The sequence below is a fragment of the Papaver somniferum genome, unplaced genomic scaffold (assembly GCF_003573695.1).
Source record: "Papaver somniferum cultivar HN1 unplaced genomic scaffold, ASM357369v1 unplaced-scaffold_10, whole genome shotgun sequence".
Lineage (NCBI taxonomy): Eukaryota > Viridiplantae > Streptophyta > Magnoliopsida > Ranunculales > Papaveraceae > Papaver > Papaver somniferum.
Window position 1 is genome coordinate 13,074,365 of NW_020618825.1, and position 21,472 is coordinate 13,095,836.

The following is a 21,472-nucleotide window of genomic DNA, read 5'->3' on the forward strand; positions in this document are numbered from 1 at the left end:
TTTTATGAAAGAAAGATTTTGATATACAATTTCCACCAAAAAAAACGAGTGGAACTGATCAGGCATTACCCGCATGTTTACGATGATGTCAACATTGTCCGTCTTTACGATGATGTCAGTACAAAAGCAAAACAAACAGTGCCCCGTTACTGTGTACAACATCTATGCTTGCTAAGCTCTTAATTTCCAAATGTAATAACTTCTAATTCAAGTCCAATAAAATTGTAGTTTCCTTTCTTAACTATACTAGTATCCGGTAGGTAAATTCATAATGATATAAACATAATGAATATGAAATGGGAAAATGCCCTATATTTCGATGCCCTGTTGGGAAAATGCCCCATGAATTTTTTTTATGAGAACATGCCCCACCGTTACTGATTCCGTCCAACCTTAGTTAAATGGTCAAACTGTGGACACATGCGGATTACATGTGCGGATGAGAAACGTGTCTCCATAATCAACCGCTGCAAATATGTCATCTAATTATACTGCTTCGAATCTCCATGTTTACGAATGGTTACGATTTCCTACAATAATGACTAATAATTAATGAAGGAAAAAAACCTAAATGAAAAAGAAGTCGTCTTTTTCGTCTGAAAGTCCCCAATTTGACGAACAAATAAAATTTCATCAGCTCAACCACCATCATTGCAGTCCAACGTTTGAAATCAGTAACAAATACAAATTCATCCATTTCAAACCATTAAAAAATCTACTTGGATGGTTTTACAGCAAAAAACCCAAATCAACATAAACCCTAAAAATCAAATTTCATCAATAGAACAAAGATTATTATAATTAAACATTCAAAATCAGTGATAAAAATTACTACATCCACTGCAACCCATTTAAAACCCTAATTACATGTTTCAAAGTATTCTTGAACCCAAAATTACATGGTCTAAATAAACAAAATCAAACTACACCTATATAAAAAACTATGGAAAATGGATCTGGGTTTGATTTCTCTTCATCTTCCTTCAACTTTGACGGAGGAAACCCCTGAATTCGATGAACCACAGTATTCATTTATCACTCAATTTCAACTGCCTATGATGGAAAATAAAACCTTGATTCAACTGCATGTGGGCACTATTAAATCAAATAAACAAAAAATCCTTGCTACATCCCCATATAAAAGATCACTGCAGCTCTACTGTTTTTAATGAAGAATTTTTAATTACTTTTTCTCTATAAACTTGTCCCTAATTTTAACGAAGAAGGAGATACAACGGTGAGGAGAGAAGAAGAAGATGGTTTCTATTTATTGTCGACATATTGATTAGTCAACAGTGTAGATTGACTTAACCATCTCTAGACGGAAATGGTAACGGTGGGACATTTTCCCACAAAAAAAATTTCATGGGACATTTTCCCAACGGAGCATCGAAATATGGGACATTTTTCCAATTATTCCTAAATTAATATGAACATATTATAAAACTATATTTATCTAGAGCTTCACGATAACACAAAAAGATGGAACTGTTTATAAAACAACGGGAATAAATAAGCTTTGACTACTGGATGTTAAATATAGCTCTATGGTACCCAAAGAAAAACCATAAAATAAAAATAGTTAGTTCATATGGGTGCATCAAAGTCTAACTATGAAAAATTGAATGGATTTCTTTAAAGGTATATAAAATCAATCATATTTTAGCTCATATTAGCGGTAAAAAACGGGAAGTCAAACACAGAACTAGCCAAAAAAAAGAAGAAAAATAAATTAACTATTGGTGAAACGATGGTATACCTCAAAACAAATGGAACCTTAAGTTTGAATGGACCAATCATCAAAAACATCAGCTTCGCAACTATACAAATCTCCAAATACATCACAAAAATTATCTTCTCAAAATTTTGTTTACATTACTGAAGGATACTACTTGTTAAAAGCACTGAAAGACAACAGTCAATTATTAATAAGAAAAAAATTCCACACTTCACTTGCTCGCCAACGTCAATTCTATCATGGTCCAACGCCTGATCATATTCAGTCACAGGAAGGTGTGAAAACTGGAGGTTGCCTCACCCAAGGTTGATAATCTAAAGAATTAGAAATAAAATATATATTAGAACATTTGTTTGTTTAAACTGCCAAACAAATTTCTTTTTCTCAGTGGTTTAACCAATCATAAATTAAATACTTAAAAGCATAGTAAGCACATCCAAATTAGGACAAAAAAAAATCTTAGAGCAATAACTAGTGAAAGCAATATCTGCGCCAAACAATCATGAAACCTAGAAAACAAATAAATGGGAATGAACCACAATTGGGCGCCAAAGTAAACGAAGCTCACATCTTATTGCCAAAACATAACTATTTTGTAATAATTATAGGAATGAGATTGCATCTTAACTACACAAACATGTAATCCTCCTCCTAGAAGAACATCCATAGCCTCCATTAATTACAGTCCTCCAAGGAAAAAAAAAAAGGCAACAAGGAGAAAATATCACTAATATTTCATAACATTATTTGAGAAAAGTTCAAGGTAATCGACACAAGCAATGGTTCTCCAGCAAGACACACAATGAGGTGTTGTAATCTTACCCGGAACCCAATTTGAATAATCACTGCCATATTTTTCAACCATGAGATTGTACCATAAATGAGCTTTTTTGATGCCAAACCTCCAACAGAATTTTTCTGGTAATGTCTGGTTCATTAATATTAATTTAAGGACCCCAAGACCACCATTTTCTTTACTAGCGTATACAGTAGTCCACTTGAGTAGATGAGAACAAAAACTACCACCACTATATTCCCGCAAGAAATTCCTCATTTTCTTTTCAAGAATCTTGATAATATAGATTAGAAATGATAAAAAAGCGAAGTAATACAATAGCAAAGACGACAAAGTACATTTAAGCCATCCAAGTTTTCCACCTCTAGATAGAGAATTTTGATTCCAAATAAAGAGTCTTGCATCAAATCTTTCTATAGTTGGAACCCAAATAGTTTTTGAAGATAGCTTAGCACTAAAAGGCATATCTAGATACATGCATGGCAAAGAATTTGTCAAACAACCCAACTCTTCCGCCCATACATTTATTCGAGGCATATCAATAATTGCAATTAGTCTTGTTTTTGTTGTGTTAACTTTTAAACCTACAATTTACTCAAAGCAATGTAACATGGAAAAGAGATTTGTGAGCTCATCTTTGTTATTGTATACAAAGAATATAACGTCATCTGCATAATGCAGGTGATTCACTACAGTCTCAATATCCACCATAGAGAAGCCACTAAAAAGATTGACATTTGTAGCCCTGTTAATATATCTTGAGAATCCTTCCATTGTAATACTGAATAACAAAAGAAATAACGACAACCCTGCCTGATTCCTATTGTACTGCTGAAGAATCCAAATGTTGATCCATTTATAAGAACAGAGAAAATGGCTGTAAAGTAACAATTTTCATCCAGTTGTACCACTTCCTACTAAATCCCATTTTCCGCATCATAGACTCTAGTCTAGATAACTCCTGTTCACCCTTTCAAATGCCCTGTGTAAGTTTATTTTGCAAATAACAGTTTGTTAGACTAAAAGAAATAACAATGGTGAAAATTTTATTTAAAAGAAAAAAGATGAAAAGAAACAATCTAATACCAAGCCTTTAGCCTACAACAATACCTACATAATCAGCTACAATGCTTCCCCATCAAAAGAGCCATCGCTTGATCTCACATGAAGAAGTTGATATTAACTCAAGGGTAAAGTCGGAACTAATTTGTTTTCGGAGCAAACTAAAAATTCTAATTCTGAAAAAATATGATTTTTTTCCACTTTAGACTTACACAGGAACTGTAATAATTTATTATGACACTTGTACTACCTTAGTTAGCATCTGGAGGTATGGAAAAACTTCAAAGACTATAAATCTATGAGTGTTATTCATTGTGACATATTTTACATAGTCAACACGGTTCATGAGTCGAGAATAATTCTGAGCGGGATACTGTGTTTATAATTCATTTCTAGAAATACAAGTTCGGCACACGAAATTCAGCAAAGACGACAAAGTACATTTAAGCCGTGCAAGTAATCCCTTAAAATTTAAAAACTTCGGAAGCACCTAAAAGGCTAAAATAGCTAGCTACATTAGGTACTTTGTACTTAAAGCCCATCCATGTCCGTTATGGTTTACTCCTAAACTTTTTTTTTTCTCGGTGCTACTCCATCTAAACAGTCGTTGTGTTTTCTTTTCCAAGAGGCGGAACCCTAAGTTTGATTCATTATGTCAGTGCAATCACGTTCTTGTTTAGATGGTGCAGATCGTTATTGATATGTCATCACCAAGCAGTAAAAAGCATCTTGTTGGCAAAAGGTATGGCGGTGTTGATTTGCCAACAGAGGTAGTATACGAGATCTTCTCTCGTCTTCTAGTATCAAAACCGGTGTATAAATTCAGACGTGTATCGAAGTTATGGAATTCTCTATTATCTAAACCATCTTTCATTAACAAAATATTCAACAATATTATTAGTATCCCTATTGGTTGTTCTGGGTGATTAAAAAAGATGTTTATGGTGATTTTGTTAATGGAGAAGTGGGAATATGATAAGTCTTCTCACTCTCTGTTTGTCATTAACTTAGAAGATGATAATAATATCTTGTTACATTCTCTTTCATCACATGGTCAATGTAAGATCCAAGGGAAGAGTTACATGTGGACTATTCTTGTCCATACAACTTCTACTAAAACAGACGCGATCCAGTGTCATGACAATAAAGCTTCTGGGACATGACACTACTGGAACATTACATTAACTCTCAACAATCTCCTCCTTAATGTGATGTTCTTCTACTCCTAGCAGTTCACAGAAATGTTGAAATTTACCTTTGGGAAGTGCCTTGGTGAATGTGTCCGCCAATTGTTCTTCCGTCTTGCAATACTTGAGTTCTATCTCACCATCTTCAACCGCTTCTCGAATGAAATGGTATTTGAGTTTGATGTGCCTTGCTCTACAATGCTCCACCGAATTTTTGGACATAGCTATTGCTGATTTGTTGTCACAGAAAATTACGGTGCTCTCTTCTTGCTTCACTTGAATGTCTTCCATGATTCTTCTTAGCCATACAACATGAGATGTAGCTATTGATGCCGAAATGTACTCCGCTTCCGTCGTGGATTGAGCTACCGTTTCTTACTTCTTCGATGCCCATGTGAATATATCCGAACCAAGAGAAAAGGCATACCCCGATGTACTCTTCATGTCATCAATACATCCTCCCAAGTCACTATCACAATATCCAACTAATTTGACATCCAAATTTCTTGAATACATGATTCCAAAATTCATTGTTCCTTGTATGTACCTCAACAACCTCTTTGCCGCGCCAAGATGTAAGTGACTAGGTGAACTCGTGAACCTAGAAAGCATACTTGAAGCAAACATGATGTCGGGTCTTGTATGTGTAAGATACAACAAGTTTCCAATAAGACTTCTATAGTAAGTCTCATCAACCTTTCTTCCTCAATCATCCTTCTTGAGTTTCTCATTCACTACAAGTGGTGTAGATGTCTGGTTACATCCAAGCATACCAAATTTCTTCAACACCTTTTCGGCATATTTGCAAACTCCATCTTGTTGAGAAATGAACACTCCATCTTCTCTTTGGTGAACTTCAATACCAAGGAAGTACTTGAGCAAACCCATGTCACTCATCTCATATTTCATCATTATTTCTCTCTTGAATTGCTCAATCATATGAGCATCATTACCCGTAAATATATAATCATCAACATACAAGGTAACAATGAGAATAGACGTACCTTGTGTTTTCACATATAATGTTGGCTCATTCATGCTTTTGTTGAAGTTTTTCTTTTTGAAGTAACCATCTATCTCACTATACCATGCTCTTGGTGCTTACTTTAAACCATACAAAACTTTCTTCAAATGCTCTAACGTGATTTCGCAAATAAAAAAGTGAGAATGAGATTAATTCTTTCCATATATATACACCTTAGATTGGTGTTCTAGGATCCACAAAATCAATATGGGTACATATTTATAAGATACATATATTTATACATATATTCTTTTAATATTGACCGCAAAATTACTCTGGGATTTCAGCCGGACAAAGTTGTACCCGTGTCTCGGTTCCGATTGAGACGAACCGAAATCAGAAATTGACCACGTTGGGTGGAAACAAAGTATTTAAAGTATACAAGGCTGTTTGACGAAAAGTCTATATGGTCGGACTAAAGTCAGTCGCTTTATATTTTTGCTCACTCCCTTTATATATAAATTATATAATCATTCAACTTCTTCTTCTTCCTTCCTCACAGAGATTTCCATTCCTAAATCAAGGATTGGGGGTTTCTCTTCTGATACAAAACCCTAGATTAACATTAAGATTTCTCAAAAGGGCAACATGGCATGTGTGTACATTCCAGTTCAAAACTCAGAAGAAGAAGTTAGGGTTACTTTAGATTCATTACCAAGAGATGCTTCTGATATCCTTGATATCCTTAAAGCTGAACAAGCTCCTCTTGATCTCTGGCTCATTATCGCGGTATTATATCTCTCTTTAATCATCATCTAAAGATTCAATTTTTATCCTTACTGTTCAAATCCCTAGAAAAAATTTAAACTTTTAGCTGGATTTTTGGTTAAATTTGTGAAATTTAGGGTTTATATGAAGTGTTGATGATTATTTGGTTCTGGGTTTTATGTCTAGATGGAACTTTGGTGATGCCCACGTTGTGAAAGTAAGAAATTTAGTGAACATACGGATGGTTATAGCAATCTCGGCGGAGAATAAAAAATCGGATTTTTATACACATGATTGAACTGAAGATTATTGTTAATTGATGTAATGTAGTTTAACTTAACATGAATTGATTGTATGTGTTGATGGGGGCGTGAGAAATCGTGTAGTCGTAAGTTCAATGATAGCAGCTTAATGTGGATTTAAACGGATTTCCGAATGCAATGTTATCTTCATGTGTTTGGTACAGTTTTACTAACGACGCCATTATATTCGCATTTTTAATTATGCAGAGGGAATACTTCAAACAAGGAAAAACCAAACAATTCCTGGAAATATTGGAGGAAGGGGCTGGGCCAGAAATTGATGAGTATTATGCTGATATGAAGGCGGAGCGCATTGCAATATTGAATGCATTGGGGGCTTACTATAGTTACCAAGGAAAAATTGAGACTAAGCAAAGAGAAAAAGATGAGCATTTCGTTATGGCAACACAGTATTATAATAAAGCTTCGAGGATTGACATGCTTGAGCCTTCAACTTGGGTTGGTAAAGGTTAGTAAATTGAACGTTGAACACGTGGTAGTTGCTTTGTTTTGATAAACCAAGCATTGTGTTTGAGTAAGTTGATATTTAGAGTAGAGAGAGAGAGAGAGAAGAATTGAAACCAAGTGGTTATGTTTGTGACAGTTTCTTAAGTATGTTGTTACTGACAAGATTGGTAAGTTAAAAGCTAGTTCCTGAAATTAGTTGCAATCCTAACTTCTTGTGTACAGGTCAGCTTTTATTGGCTAAGGGTGATACAGACCAAGCATCTTCAACATTTAAGATCGCACTGCAAGGAAATCCTAAGAATGTGTCTGCCCTGCTTGGACAGGTATGTCGAATTGGCAACTTATCGCTCTTCCTATGCAATTATGCATCTGAAGCTAGAGTTAGAAGCTTAGAAAATTCAATATCCAGTATAAAACTTTCTTCGCTGGTCACTTTAAATGGCAGTTTTATGTGTGCAGGCATGTGTTGAGTTCAGCCTTAACCGTTACACAGAGTCTTTGGACTTATATAAGGTTTGTTTGTTCTACGCATTGTGTAGATGTTGACATTAACATGCTTTTACTCTTTTTTTATTTTGTCATAATGAGAAACTGAACTTCGTCCTATTCCCTACTTGTTTAAGAGGGCATTGCAAGTGCATCCCAATTGTCCTGCGGCTGTAAGGCTTGGAATAGGTCTCTGTCGCTACAAACTTGGACAATTTGAAAAAGCTCGGCAAGCTTTTCAACGTGTTCTTCAGGCAAGCGGGTTTATGTAGTTAAAAGATTGTATATGAGCGTTACATACTTATGTGCTCTGCATGGATGTCGGTTTCTCACCAAGGTCATTATTTTTCAATTTTTGTAATTTTAGTTAGACCCAGAGAACGTTGAGGCTCTTGTGGCACTTGGAATCATGGACCTGCAAGCAAATGACGGTAAATCTTTCAAATAATTGCATATGATACCATGCTGAAAACACTGTGGTCTTTATTATTTGGAATATTTTAAGCGGTTGCTCAGATACTGCTAAGTTTTTTGACTTTGATGCCATATCTGGACTTGTAGGGAGTGGAATTCGCAGAGGAATGGAGAAAATGCAAAGAGCTTTTGAGATATACCCCTATTCTGCAATGGCTTTAAATCATTTGGCAAACCATTTTTTCTTTACCGGTCAACATTTTCTGGTCGAGCAATTGACTGAAACTGCACTTGCTGTAAGCGATCATGGTCTGATGAAGTCACATTCATACTACAATTTGGCAAGATCGTACCATAGCAAGGTCCAAAACAAACATTTCATTATGAGTAAATTTTTGAGCTTTCATATACTCTAATCGTACACCATTTCCTGAACCAAATTTGTTTTTCTGCAGGGCGATTTTGAAAAGGCTGGATTCTACTATATGGCATCTGTTAAGGAAAGCAGTAGGCCTCAAGATTTTGTATTGCCTTATTATGGTAAGCAATCATCTACAAAGCGTAAGATGTCTCAAATCTGGGAGGGATGGCAATTAGTGTTCTTCCAGTACACTCTTTCTACAGTTCAGCTCAATATGAAGTGTGCTGTTAGTACTATTTGTCATTTTGGATTTTACTTAACTCAGTTTACTACTTTACTGCAATATTTGAGGATTTTCATTATTTATTTTTTGGTGTACTGAATTATTTCGTGATACAATTTGGTTGGCTGTGCAATAGGCTTGGGACAAGTCCAACTAAAGTTGGGAGATTTCAGGAGTTCACTTGCAAACTTTGAAAAGGTTTTGGAGGCCTATCCTGATAGTGTTGAAAGCATGAAAGTGAGTCAGAAAATTGGAAGTTTTAGATTTGTATTTCCAGTATAACTTCTTCAAGTTATGATATAATAATCCCTATGTTATTTTCTGTTTTTCCAGGCTGTTGGGCACATTTATGTTCAGCTTGGCCAGACTGACAAAGCATTGGAAATCCTGCGAAAGGCGACAAAGGCTGATCCACGAGATGCACAGGTATGCGTTGTTAAATCTATATATTGATTGGTTCTTTAACTACTCTTTGCTTTTCAAATGTAGAGGGGAAAAAAAGAAACAGGAATCTGAAGGGTCAATGTTTTTCTGTAGTATAGCATTACTAATTTGTATTTACCATTAAATTCAACTGCAGGCGTTTCTGGAGCTGGGTGAATTGTTAATTGCATATAATCCAGGAGCTGCGTTAGATTCCTTCAAGACAGTAAGAGACAATTCTTTTGTAGTGTTTTACGTTTTCTTCCTTTGTGGTGATGAAAGCATATCCTTATGGTCACTTTTAAATTAGTTTACTGCATCTCAACCATTGAACCTAATATTCTTACATGCAAGTGTAGATTTTAATCTGCTCATCAAACTTGTCTTTTTAGCCTCTGTGGAAGTATACTTGAATTTCTACAGATGGACTATTAGGAGATTTAGATTTCAGGACTTCGTATAGATTTTGGCTAATAGTTTGATGCGTAAGACCATGCGTGACCACTCTTTATTCTGTGACAGGCACGTGGTCTTCTAAAAAAAGGTGGTGAAGAAGTGCCAATTGAACTGTTCAACAATATTGGAGTACTTCATTTTGAGAAAGGAGAGTTCGAGGTCTGGAAAACTGTGATTATTTCCATGGATTTTTTTTTATACCTGCAACTTCTAATTGCTGACCTCTTCATTGTCTTCATATTTCTTTTTTCAGCTAGCTCAACAGACTTTTAAGGAAGCACTGGGTGATGGAGTTTGGCGTGATTTCTTGGATGGTAAACTACACAGTTCAGTTGCGATCACTCATCAGTATAATGACATGAAGATATTCCAACAACTTCAAGAAAAAGGTGTTTCTGTGGAATTGCCATGGAATAAAGTCACAACACTGTTTAATCAGGCTAGACTACTTGAGCAATTGCATGAAACTGAAAAGGCAACTATTTTGTACCGTCTGATCCTTTATAAGGTATCTCCAGCCACCACACCAGTTTATGTATATTTTCATTTATCATGTGAACGGCGATAGACTTTTTCAATGCTGAAACCTGATCAAATTAAGGTTTCAATTAATACGTGTTCGTCTTTTTGAACAGTATCCTGAATATGCGGATGCATCTCTGAGGCTTGCTGCTATTGCTAAAGCAAGAAATAATATTCCACTAAGCATAGCATTGGTAGTTTCTCCCCTCCATCATGTCTGGTTGCACATTGTTCAGTTCTTGACTACCACAGTAACTCATAATTGTGAGATTGTTTCTTTCCATAGATTGGAGATGCTCTCAAGGTGAATGAGAAGTGTCCCAATGCTTTGTCGATGCTTGGGAGCTTAGAGCTTAAAAGTGATGATTGGGTCAAGGCAAAGGATACATTCCGGGCTGCCAAAGAAGCAACTGATGGAAAAGATTCATATGCTACTCTCTCCCTGGTCAGTAAATTCTCAGGAAGATATATATATTCTGCTCTGTTCTAAGTAACTTAGATAGCATTTTTTATGTCAATTGATAATTATCTTATAGAAGCTACTGAAGCCTCTTTTAGTTCGAGCATGGTTGTCGTAAAATCTCACTTTTTAAATCTTGATGCCTAATTGTTTTTGATATTTGCAGGGAAACTGGAACTACTTTGCTGCTGTGCGTTCTGAGAAAAGAGGTCCTAAATTGGAAGCGACACATCTGGAGAAGGCTAAAGAGCTCTACACTAAAGTATGACCTATGGTTATTATTTTTCCCTCGATCTGGATTCTTAATTGTTAGGTGAATTTATTTAATCACGGGCTTCCCTACTCTCAGGTTTTGGTTCAACGTCCTGCAAATTTATATGCGGCAAATGGTACTGGAGTGGTCTTAGCAGAAAAGGGCCAGTTTGATGTTTCAAAAGATATTTTTACCCAGGTCAGTTCCCGCTCAATTTTCTCTTCACATATTTATTAAATTAGAATTATTATTGACTTGTGTGTGTTTCAACTCCATTTTATATAGGTCCAAGAAGCTGCAAGTGGAAGTATTTTCGTCCAAATGCCTGACGTCTGGATAAATTTAGCTCATGTTTATTTTGCTCAAGGGCAGTTTGCTCAGGCCGTGAAAATGGCAAGTTATTTGCTTTTGTACTTACTGGTGAAGAAGGGTTTATGGTTTGTTTTGTAATCATTTGCTGATATGATACCGTTTGTCGTCTTTGCAGTATCAAAATTGCTTGAGGAAATTTTACTATAATACGGACACTCAAATTCTTCTCTATCTGGCCCGCACTCATTACGAGGCTGAGCATTGGCAAGACTGTAAAAAGACTTTGTTGAGAGCCATCCACTTGGCACCATCAAATTACACTCTGCGGTTTGATGCAGGAGTTTCAATGCAAAAGTTTTCTGCGTCTACTCTACAGAAGACAAAGAGGACGGCTGATGAGGTTAGTTGACTTCTCAGTACGTTTCCTCTCTGCAGTTGAATGTTTCATCTATAATTCTCATTATAATTGGAGTCATATTGCAGGTACGTGCAACAGTAGCAGAGTTGAAGAATGCGGTCCGTGTGTTTAGCCAATTATCTGCAGCATCCAGCCTTCAGTTCCATGGGTTTGATGAGAAGAAAATAGAAACCCATGTTGGATACTGCAAGCATTTACTTGAAGCTGCAAAGGTTCATTGTGAAGCAGCTGAACGTGAAGAGCTCCAGAACCGGCAAAGACTAGAAGTTGCCCGTCAGGTGTCCTTAGCTGAGGAAGCCCGTCGAAAAGCCGAAGAACAACGAAAATTACAGGTTTATTGAACAGTCTCAGTTAGCCTTCTATTTTGCTTTGATTTTTTGTATTTCTTCCGGATTAAATTATATAATAATATAAAGTAATTTTTGATTTCATTTTCGCTATAGTTGGAAAAGAGAAAACAAGAAGACGAGTTGAAGCAAGTGAGGCAGCAGGAGGAGCAATTCAGGCGTGTAAAGGTATGACGTGTAACTGAAATTTCCTTCTTTTCATTTTTGTTGTTGCAGTTGTTGAAGATTCTCTCCCCTATATACTGCAGGAGCAATGGAGGAGTAGCGCTCCTAGCAAGCGGAAGGAAAGAGCCAATGCTGATGATGAAGAGGGTGGTGGAGAGAAGAGGAAGAAGAAAGGTGGGAAGAGAAGAAAGCATGAAAAGAAATCACATTATGAGATGGATGATAATGAAGCTGACATGGGGGACGAGCACGAGGAATATACAAACGTAAATACTCGTGATACCATGAATCGAATGATGGATGATGAGGATGATAACGGGGAAGACGTTGCTCAAGATCTTGCTGCAGCTGGGCTCGAGGACTCTGATGTCGAAGATGAAGCGGTGAGATTTCCCTTCCTTTTTACTCCACAGTATATTAATGTTACAACCTTGCCCTGGCTACCAGTGCGCCTCTTCTTTTTTACATGTATCTATCTCTGTCCTGTAAGAGTTTCTATTTCTTTTGTTTAATTATTTGATTATTTTGTGAAGGCTGCATCTAAAGTAAACAAGCCGAGACAAGCATGGTCAGAATCTGACGATGATGAAGAGACAACACAGAGGCGGAGAGAAATTTCAGCAGATCCCCCGAGTGATGGAGAAGTGAGATGACACATGGGCATAAGAAATGTTTCGGTATCGGCGATTCAGATTCCAACAGGAGAAATATGGCCCCTGTTGCACTTGACTCATCTCTATTTTTGTAATGCTTTTGTCTAAGCAACACTTATTTTGTAACTTGGGGTAGCGAGTATTTATAACGAAGGTTGTAATCTTATAGCGGATCATCCGAAAATGTCAGAAGAATTTGTAATATATACTTTCTTTTTGTAAAGTTGCGGGCAGAACAGAAGATTTTGGACTTGGTTTTGTGTTGCAAGATGTTGATTAAATCAAATCACACTAGCTTTTAAAAGCAGAGTATCAGGCATCACAAATCATAGAATTCATTGCAAACTGTTCTCGTCTCATTTATACTTGAGAAACAGAAAATACATATTAAAAAAACAATTACCAAGGGTCATTCTAGTAATTCTCAAGTTTGGGTCACTCGTTACAGACTGCTGAATATCGATGGATTTTAAAATTTGAAGTTACAAATTGGAGCAGCAATACTTCACCAATTGCTTCAAAAAAAAAAAAAATTTAGTTTTCGCCAATGTCCCAAAGAAAAAACCCTTAGTAATTGTTTTCACAAGTAGTTTCCTCTTTGTATTCAAAAAATCCTACCTAGGCAAAGTTGTTTACACAGAGGTATGAGGAAGTACATATATTTGTAACTAAATTTTTTTTACAATGAGCAGACCCACAACACAAAAACACAACATTTCTATTACACTGGTAAATAAAACCTAACACGACTATAGCGAAGTATTATAAATTTTACAAAGCTGGATCTGAAGGTATACTTTACTTTTCTTTTTTATACCTTGATACCAACAATTCTATACCTATGGTGATGACACTAATCCTTTTGATAGAACGAGAGTACAAGATCTGTATGTACAGAGAAGAGCTGTGTGTCCACAAAAAGCTGTCAAGGAAAAAGCGTATGAATATCAATTTCTAGCATTTTAACATTGCTTTCTGAAATACCGTAAACTCGAGGTCGAGGAAAAACATGTGTACCTTCATAAATGGCCTATCGCGCCTTGGGAATGATTCGATAAAACTCTCTTTTAAGAGTAAAGATACCTAGAAGGTGACCAAACAATAGACATTAGTTTCTTATCTTTCGCAGTAGCACTTCACAGTTATTTTCCGGGAAGGGAACATTACTGCATTTCACCTGTTAAGCAGTATTAAGACTAGACTAATCGACAAACTTTGTGAAATTGTTGAAAAATGAGAAAGAATTGGTACCTTATCATCATTGGACTGAACGTTAGTAATTGTATGAGACCGCAAATTTGAGCAAAGAGAATCCATATATGATCTTAGCACTGACAGGAAGCCTTTGGCGGCTTCAATCTACAATTAAGAAGGGAAAAAATAAGAGAAGCCATTCTAGTAGCACTTCCATGAGCACGATTTTTCGAATTATGAAGGAAAAAAGCAACTTGTTTTTGGTCATCAGATGTATTTTCAACTCAAGAATGTTGTAACTACTATTTTGAGAGGTTACCTGGACTTCGGTGCATTCATACAATGGCCTTCTTTTTGCTAAATAACTTTCCCCAACAAGCTTTGCGTGGTATGGACTTAAAGATGAGATTAACTCTTTTTGCTTGGGCAATTGTGGCATTGTGGGTGATTGTACCTATTTTCCCCCAAGTAAATATATTTTATGAGTTATCTAGGACCAATAGTTTTCAACGTCAACTGTATAAGCAACTACTCAAATCTAGATTGCAAATGTTTGCAAAACAGGTTTCACACCTGGTTCTTGTTAGCATCAACCAGAATGCCATTTGACAACCTTGTCATGACTTCGGAGGTTTTGTTTTTTACACCTACCTACAGAGAAAACCAAATATGATTAGACCTATTACAACAGAATATCAAGACCACAGAAGCTAAAGGAGGCCTGTTGAAAAAAAGAAACACCATGCTTGGTATTACTATTAAGCACAAATAAGGAACAGTCGTGAGTTTGAAAACTCACTATGTACGGGACAGGAGCATCCAAGAAGTCCAGCATGTCATTAGGCAAAACCTGGATATCACATCAATGGTGTAAGAATCGAGATAATCCAACCACAAATTGTTTGCAATACCACACATCAAACGGCTGTTTAAAATAACAAGTAAAAAAGAACACATACCGGCATTAGAAGGCTCTGCCACCGGAAGGGTTGGATTAGTGGAATAATTGACAAAACTAAGGCAGACAGGATTCCCTGTAGCGAAAGACATAGTAGTAAGTTTCATACATAATGTAGTCTATAGTAACAAGAGTGAAAAAGGGATTGAAGCGGTAATTCTACTCTGCACAAGCAGAACATAGAAGTTGTAGAAGAAGGCCTATAAATAAGAAGATTTGTGTAGACAATAGTCAAGATTGTAGGGTTCTCGTTATGTTATGACTTACGAGTTGATTGTGGTGGGCCTGAGGCTAATTCAGTTATTTTTCACTAGCAAATCACATGATATTATAATGAAGTAAAAAAAAAAAAAAATCATATCCAACTGAAACCCAAAATCATTTTGGCTACAGGAAACAATACATACCAAATTAGAGCAAACAACCACAATTTGCTTCTCCAAGAGTGCCGCAGCAAACATGGTTAACACCTAAAATTAAAGACACGACATGTTTTGTTATAAAAAATGCTTGCAATGAAATTAACGAATAATGACTACACCTACATGCTTGTCAGAAAGTAGAAAACTGAAAAACCAATAAGACATGGAAGTTCCATGATGCACATTAACCATTCTGCAGATTCTTACATTATCAAGTCTCAAGGAGCCACATATGCATGCAACAGCCCATATGGATAAGGCGGATGCCTCCTCCTCTGACGAGCGGGCAGTTTGTGCCTGACATCAAGAGAAACAGCTAAGAAAAATTAGCCAAGTCTGTAAAACTGTTAATGAAGATTAAGTGGATGAATTAAGAGTTTATATATGAAATTACTGAGTGAGGTAATCCCAGATGCATTCTACCTCAGCAACTTCCAAACTAGTATTGCAAGATCTTAAGTCAATGGTTGAGCCAGCAAGACTAAAAACTGAACCACCATGCCTGTGGAACTCCAAAGGATGCAGATGGTCCAAGGGTCGAAATAGAAGCGTTGTTCCTCGGGCAGGGCAACGCAGTCGGTGATATTCACATATTATTTGTAATGATCCATGATTGTTTGCCTGAAAATGTAGGAAAAAGTATCTGTCAATAGAAGGACTATGGGGAGAGGTTTAAGTACAATTGCAGAGAAGATAAACAAGGGCAGACATGTCTAAAGAAAGATAGATTTTCCACCTTGGCCCATTCAAGAACCTCGTTGTAGTCACTGGAATCTTCCTGGCCAGAGGAAGAAGCTTCCTCTGTATCCGCCTCATCCACACAACCCCTAAAAATCCTGTCGTCACATGGTGAACCCTGAAAACTGGGGGATCCGAAAGTACAAATTCAATGAGAATGTCTTAAGTGCATTGAGAGAGATAAGAGGGAAGAATTGTTTCACTTCCCTCCTAGGAGCTCTCTGTTCAGAATGGAATTAGAATATATAATATCGGAGTACAGTATGGTCCACCTGGAAGAAGATTCAGAGCTTTCATACTGATGATACCGCAACAGAGGAAGAACCGCATCAGGTAACTTCTTTTCATTGGGTAGTTTCCTCGCAGAGAGTTCATCAATGCCAATGTTATGAGCATCTCTAGATTCCCTTTGAGGTGTGAGTTGTTCTATTTCAGAATTGTTTGGAAGAACCACATTATGACCATTTGCTTGCCTTGGTGTATCAAACTCTCCCACTTGGCTCTCATAGTCGCTCCTAGGCGTAGAACCTTCTGTGCTTATTTCAGAAGATGTGATGATTATACTCTCTTCACATTCATGCTGTGACAAAATACTCTCACATTTCTCTTGTGAATCTCCTTCCTTGTTATATACCTCTGGCGAACCCAAATCTAACACGCTAAAGCCTTTTGTTAGCCATTCCAACCTTTCTTGAGTGAACATGCTGTGGAAAAGTGAAGGTAAATGTCAGCAATATTCATACAGTTCTTTTCCTCTTAAGTTTCATAATAATATCGGTTATGGCACATCAAGCTAGACTACTCGAAAGCATATTACACACTGAACAGTCTGAGTCTTCGAAACAAGCTCAAGCAACCAATTTAGAGAGAATTATACCTATTCAATATACCAAAATGTAAATCAAAGAAAGGAAGACGCGTGAGGATGCAGTAACATCGCTTTGTGGTCAAAATTTGACGACCAGCCGACGATCTGGTAGGTTGTTTATCTGAGATCATTGAAATCAGTCCTGAAGGTTTTTGTACAATTTCTTCAACGAGCATACAGCATCCATATAAAGTTGAATCATCTGCCACCTGGGAGAAGTATAAGAAATTTACAAGCAATTGTTACTGAGAAATCTCAACAGGAACCTAATCAATTGGTGATGGTTCTGTCATTAGACGTCAGAACAATGAATATAACCTCCTTAGTGAATTTGCAATTTTCACTGTCCAATAATAAGTACTATAAGATGGTAGGTATCATGTTCGTGTTCCAGAAGCCAAAACACTCAACCCAACATGCCATTCTAAAAAAGAAAAATGGACTAAAGCATCAAACTTACTAAATTTTGAAACAGATAAATATGTTTCTATTTCATGTATGTATTACCTGTAAACGGAATACGAAGGATAGATCACTTTGTTTGAAATGTTCCTGCAAAAATTGATGAACATATTAGCAGCTATTGAAAAATGCATTCAAAATAGAAATAGTCAAGTAGAAGGTAGATTCAACATATATCTTAATGTTTTCGAAAAATTAGTAGATGTAGTGCCATAAAAAAATTCAGCAACAGACAATCCTCCAAGAACCAAACATATTGGAGGAAAATGAAGGAAGCTATTTATACCTGTCCAAGGAGAATTTCACTCAACTCACTCATTGAAGGAGTTCTTTCAACAGCATGAACCTGACAACATATTAACATTTTTTTGTCAACCACACGACAGAATAATATGCAACAAAACTTCTGGGAAAGAAGAGTACGAAGCCGATACAAAATAAATGATGATATATCCATTGAGAATATAAGCTTCATAATGCGAAGGCCACTAACCTCCAGACCTCCTGGAAAGCAGAATGATACAAGATCCTTATATTTGAGCGGCAGCTGTTTTTCTGGAGGGTATACAAACAAAACCTGAACAAAAAAGTAAGTTTATGTTTGTATCCGAGTGGTTCTCAAGTTTCAATATTATAAACTGCAAATCGAATCCATTGAATCTCCAACAATAACTATCTAGATTGGCAATAGAATCTGCACCTGTGGTTCAAGGTTTGGTTCAACACGCGCTGAATGATTGCAACCCAGAGCACTTCGCAATTTACCCGACCCTTCAGATTTTCTGGCTAATATCATGTTTTGTAGTGTCTGAACATCAGTGTTAGGATGAAGTCCAACAACTACCATACTCTCGAAAAGCTTGGTGGGCTCCTTTATTGACTTATGATCCTACATAAAATGTAATAAGAAAAACAGAACTGTGTTGTTAACATAGTCATGTGCAAAATAGAGCATTTTTCGTTTTTTATGGATACAGAAAAAACATTAAATCATAGAAAAAGCTGGAATCTCCTGAAAAGAAAATTCAACAACTAAAACAGTCTTAGAAATATATGGGAGAATTACAGGTCTTATGCAGTCTTTTAACTCCACTGACTCGTGCTTCTTTCCTGCCTACTCCGAGGTTACTCAATTCCAATGTTATGTTAATTTATCTACCAAGTATATGTCACTCAAGTGTTCATAGATAACTTGCTCTTACGGTGTGAAGGCAATTCTCATCATTGGTATTTTCAAGGACAATGTAGAAGTGTGCTTGAGCATTTCTACTACTTCTCAAGTGCCATCACAAGGTTTTGAAATGTCAGAGAAAGTGTCTTTCCAGCTTTCTATCGTAAACCTTAAAGACTTCATCTATCAATCTTATTGGAATGTTCAAGGAGCTCAAATGTCCTGCATATGTGCAACTTTAAGACAAACACGTATCTTGATGTCCCATAAGGGTCTAAAGCACTATCCGCATGATCATCACCACATATCCAAAAATGATATGCTTTCTTAAGTTGAACCGTATTGTATTGAGTGCACTTATTGGTATTCCGTGCCAATTGAAAATTAAACTCAGAGTAATGTAAACTGGAAGAAAGTAGCCAAAGCCAACATGTCAGAATTATACTTGTCGTAGGTGGGATAATGTGATATATACACATGATTTTAGCCTTCTATACTGCATACTTACAAACAACCAAGCCAATCATTTCCTCTTTACATAATATTCGGATTTTGTATTCTTGAATAGGAGATATGCTAGTGAAATAACAAAAAAACTGCTAATACTTGAAAAACAACGTACCAATGACAGCGACTGAAACCTTGCCCATTGTCGTTTCAAGCTAGTTAACACCTCAGGATTGTAAGTAACTCTTTTGACTTCCGCAGGTGGTGACCATCCCTTTAACACTTTCGTAACCTGCCGCTGTAATTTCTGTAGTTGGCTATTACTATCATCTTTAGACGAAAAAACAACGGACGGGCGTGGCGAATGACCAGGGTTATTAGCACCAGTAGCTGCAGCTACAACAGCTCTTGCAACTTCTTCTGTTGTCTGCATAAAAAACGCTGCAGTCCAACCTGGGCTACTACCACCTGATTCATTTTTCGACATAATCTATCAAATTAAAAAATTATGCCTCACCACCACCACCAGAATCCTCCTTCTGTCCAAAAAAATCAAAACCCATCATTCAATCTAACCTAAATCTCAATATTGAATTGTTCCATCAGATTTCATATTAACAAAAAAAAAAAATTGAAATCAGAGAATTTAACAAAAACCCATTATTCTAAATCAAAAACAAAAACAACCCATGATTCAAAATCATGAAAACAAATCATACAAGCTCTTACAAATCCATCATCCAAAAAAAAATTAGAAACAAAAACAAGAGAAATCCTAAATTTAGTAAACAAAAAAAGTAACTGATTTTAGATTCAATGAAAAGGTAATCCAATTTACTCAAAGATCAACCGAAAATTGAGAAAATTAGTCAAAAAAAATTAAAATAAAAACAAATCTGTAAACAGAGAAGAACACACACACTTAAAAAGCAGCTTCAGATGAAGAAAAACAAAAGCACTGACCTTTTGGAGAAGAATAAGAAGAAATTTGGAGAAAAGTGAGCTTGCAATAAAGGGTCTCTCTTTGTCTGTGATGAATCTGCTTCGTGTTAAAGAGAGAAGAAGATTAGACGGCCATAGCCCATAGGGGGAGAGGGTTGAGTAATGAAGCTTTTTTCTTCTTCTCTTCTTCTTCTATTGTTTTGGTAAAACCCCAAAAGGAAAGAGAGTCAAGTGCCCCCCCCTCGTGTGTGTCAAAACGTTACAATGTTAAAATATTTATTGGTATTGTTGTGTCTGGATTGGAAGACCAGATTTGGTTGCTGTGTGTGTGTTGGTGGATGAGAAATTGGTTGACCATCTTTTACCACCACCCTATGATATAGGGATGTGCTATTTGGAAGTTTTATGAGGATTTCTTTTTCTTTCTTGGTTCATAAAAGGCTTCTGCATATTCATTCATGTGTTAGTGGGATGTTGTCAATGTTTGAGTGATTGATTGGCTGAGATAAGATAAGAAGAAGGTAGAGAAGGGAATTGTTACATCAACGGGAAATTAGTTGTTGTTGTTCGGTGAATGTTTAGTTTTGGGGACCTTGGGGTGCCAATGGAATCCTGGATATATTATTTGGTGAAAATTATGTCGCAAAAGATTTATAACTTGTTGATATGTATCTGATTCGAAATCTGAATCTGATTCGGCTCAAGTCAGATGTCAGATTGTTTTTATTTTATTTTCTGGGTGTCTGATCTGGCTGGTATATTTTTTCTCTTCCTATTCTTTTTTTACTTTTTTTCTGGAAAAAAGGTTAATGTCATATAAAAATACACCGATATGTATGCATTATTTCTCCAAATTAAATAATATGCTTCTAATATGTACCAAGTGAAATGTGGCATTCATTTGTGTAAAACATGCCGGCCCAGCATAATCCAGCCCACAAAGTTACATGCTTAGCGTAATGTGTGTCGTGTTGTGTTGTGCCGGAGATTAAGGCGTGTCGTGCTAGACGGTGCGGTGTGTTGTGTTGTGCTAGGAAAATAAATGTGTTGTGTCGTGTTGTGTTGTGTTGTGTCGTGTTGTGTCGGGCATATTTATTTTATATTTTCCCAAGTAAATATTTTCCAGATATTTAGGATTTATACTTGTTGTTATAAAATAAGTCAACATAACCATGATAAAATGACATGAATTTGCCAGGATAAAGGCTCTTTTGTGAAATATACACAAACTTTGATGTATGATGTCATGTTGTGTAGTGTTTTATGCATAATATGACGTGCTTTCTTAACGTGTTGTGCAGTGCTCTACTGTGCCGCGTGCTCTACTAGGCCACTACGCCGATTAGTCAAGCCCAACATATCCTAATAACCTAACTAACGTGATGTGTTGTGGGCTAGGTCACGTGCTAGGATGGGATGGGATCTTCCTGGC

General features: G+C 36.4%; 2 protein-coding genes across 4 annotated transcripts; one reads left to right on the forward strand and one right to left on the reverse strand.

Moving 5' to 3' along the window:
• The first annotated feature begins 6,297 nt into the window (after positions 1–6,297).
• On the forward strand, positions 6,298–13,145 carry LOC113326786 (protein CTR9 homolog). 2 transcript variants are annotated; one of them, XM_026574440.1, is made up of 24 exons: positions 6,405–6,536; positions 6,702–6,903; positions 7,025–7,286; positions 7,508–7,608; positions 7,745–7,798; positions 7,909–8,025; positions 8,139–8,202; positions 8,333–8,547; positions 8,641–8,725; positions 8,966–9,066; positions 9,163–9,255; positions 9,410–9,478; positions 9,775–9,867; positions 9,962–10,216; positions 10,344–10,424; positions 10,517–10,675; positions 10,857–10,952; positions 11,040–11,141; positions 11,229–11,336; positions 11,431–11,655; positions 11,739–12,005; positions 12,117–12,188; positions 12,269–12,568; positions 12,719–13,145. In XM_026574440.1, the coding sequence occupies exons 3-24, from the start codon at positions 7,115–7,117 to the stop codon at positions 12,836–12,838; spliced, it is 2,949 nt and encodes a 982-aa protein (XP_026430225.1). In that variant the 5' UTR covers positions 6,405–6,536; positions 6,702–6,903; positions 7,025–7,114; the 3' UTR covers positions 12,839–13,145. The 2 variants fall into 2 exon arrangements, with proteins under 2 accessions (XP_026430224.1, XP_026430225.1); XM_026574439.1 differs by lacking the exon at positions 6,702–6,903 and having other exon boundaries at positions 6,298–6,536.
• A 267-nt stretch (positions 13,146–13,412) lies between these two features.
• Positions 13,413–20,430, reverse strand: LOC113326787. 2 transcript variants are annotated; one of them, XM_026574442.1, is made up of 19 exons: positions 20,062–20,430; positions 19,274–19,634; positions 18,181–18,369; positions 17,974–18,057; positions 17,767–17,826; positions 17,526–17,570; positions 17,028–17,227; positions 16,423–16,854; positions 16,149–16,275; positions 15,836–16,033; positions 15,620–15,709; positions 15,398–15,460; positions 14,992–15,066; positions 14,832–14,882; positions 14,606–14,683; positions 14,352–14,486; positions 14,090–14,197; positions 13,856–13,921; positions 13,413–13,760 (listed from the first exon to the last, which is right to left on the reverse strand). In XM_026574442.1, the coding sequence occupies exons 2-19, from the start codon at positions 19,583–19,585 to the stop codon at positions 13,692–13,694; spliced, it is 2,382 nt and encodes a 793-aa protein (XP_026430227.1). In that variant the 5' UTR covers positions 19,586–19,634; positions 20,062–20,430; the 3' UTR covers positions 13,413–13,691. The 2 variants fall into 2 exon arrangements, with proteins under 2 accessions (XP_026430227.1, XP_026430226.1); XM_026574441.1 differs by having other exon boundaries at positions 19,274–19,637; positions 20,062–20,429.
• Positions 20,431–21,472: the final 1,042 nt, after the last annotated feature.

Excerpts from the sequence above, each read along its gene's own strand:
- LOC113326787 (XM_026574442.1), bottom strand. The coding sequence starts at position 19,585 with ATGTCGAAAAATGAATCAGGTGGTAGTAGCCCAGGTTGGACTGCAGCG. Across the intron at positions 18,058-18,180 it reads AACCAAACCTTGAACCACAG|GTTTTGTTTGTATACCCTCC; the intron begins GTGCAGATTCTA and ends TTTTTTGTTCAG. Across the intron at positions 17,827-17,973 it reads GCTTTCCAGGAGGTCTGGAG|GTTCATGCTGTTGAAAGAAC; the intron begins GTTAGTGGCCTT and ends ATATGTTGTCAG.
- LOC113326786 (XM_026574439.1), top strand. The coding sequence starts at position 6,396 with ATGGCATGTGTGTACATTCCAGTTCAAAACTCAGAAGAAGAAGTTAGG. Across the intron at positions 9,479-9,774 it reads CGTTAGATTCCTTCAAGACA|GCACGTGGTCTTCTAAAAAA; the intron begins GTAAGAGACAAT and ends ATTCTGTGACAG. Across the intron at positions 11,337-11,430 it reads TTGCTCAGGCCGTGAAAATG|TATCAAAATTGCTTGAGGAA; the intron begins GCAAGTTATTTG and ends TCGTCTTTGCAG.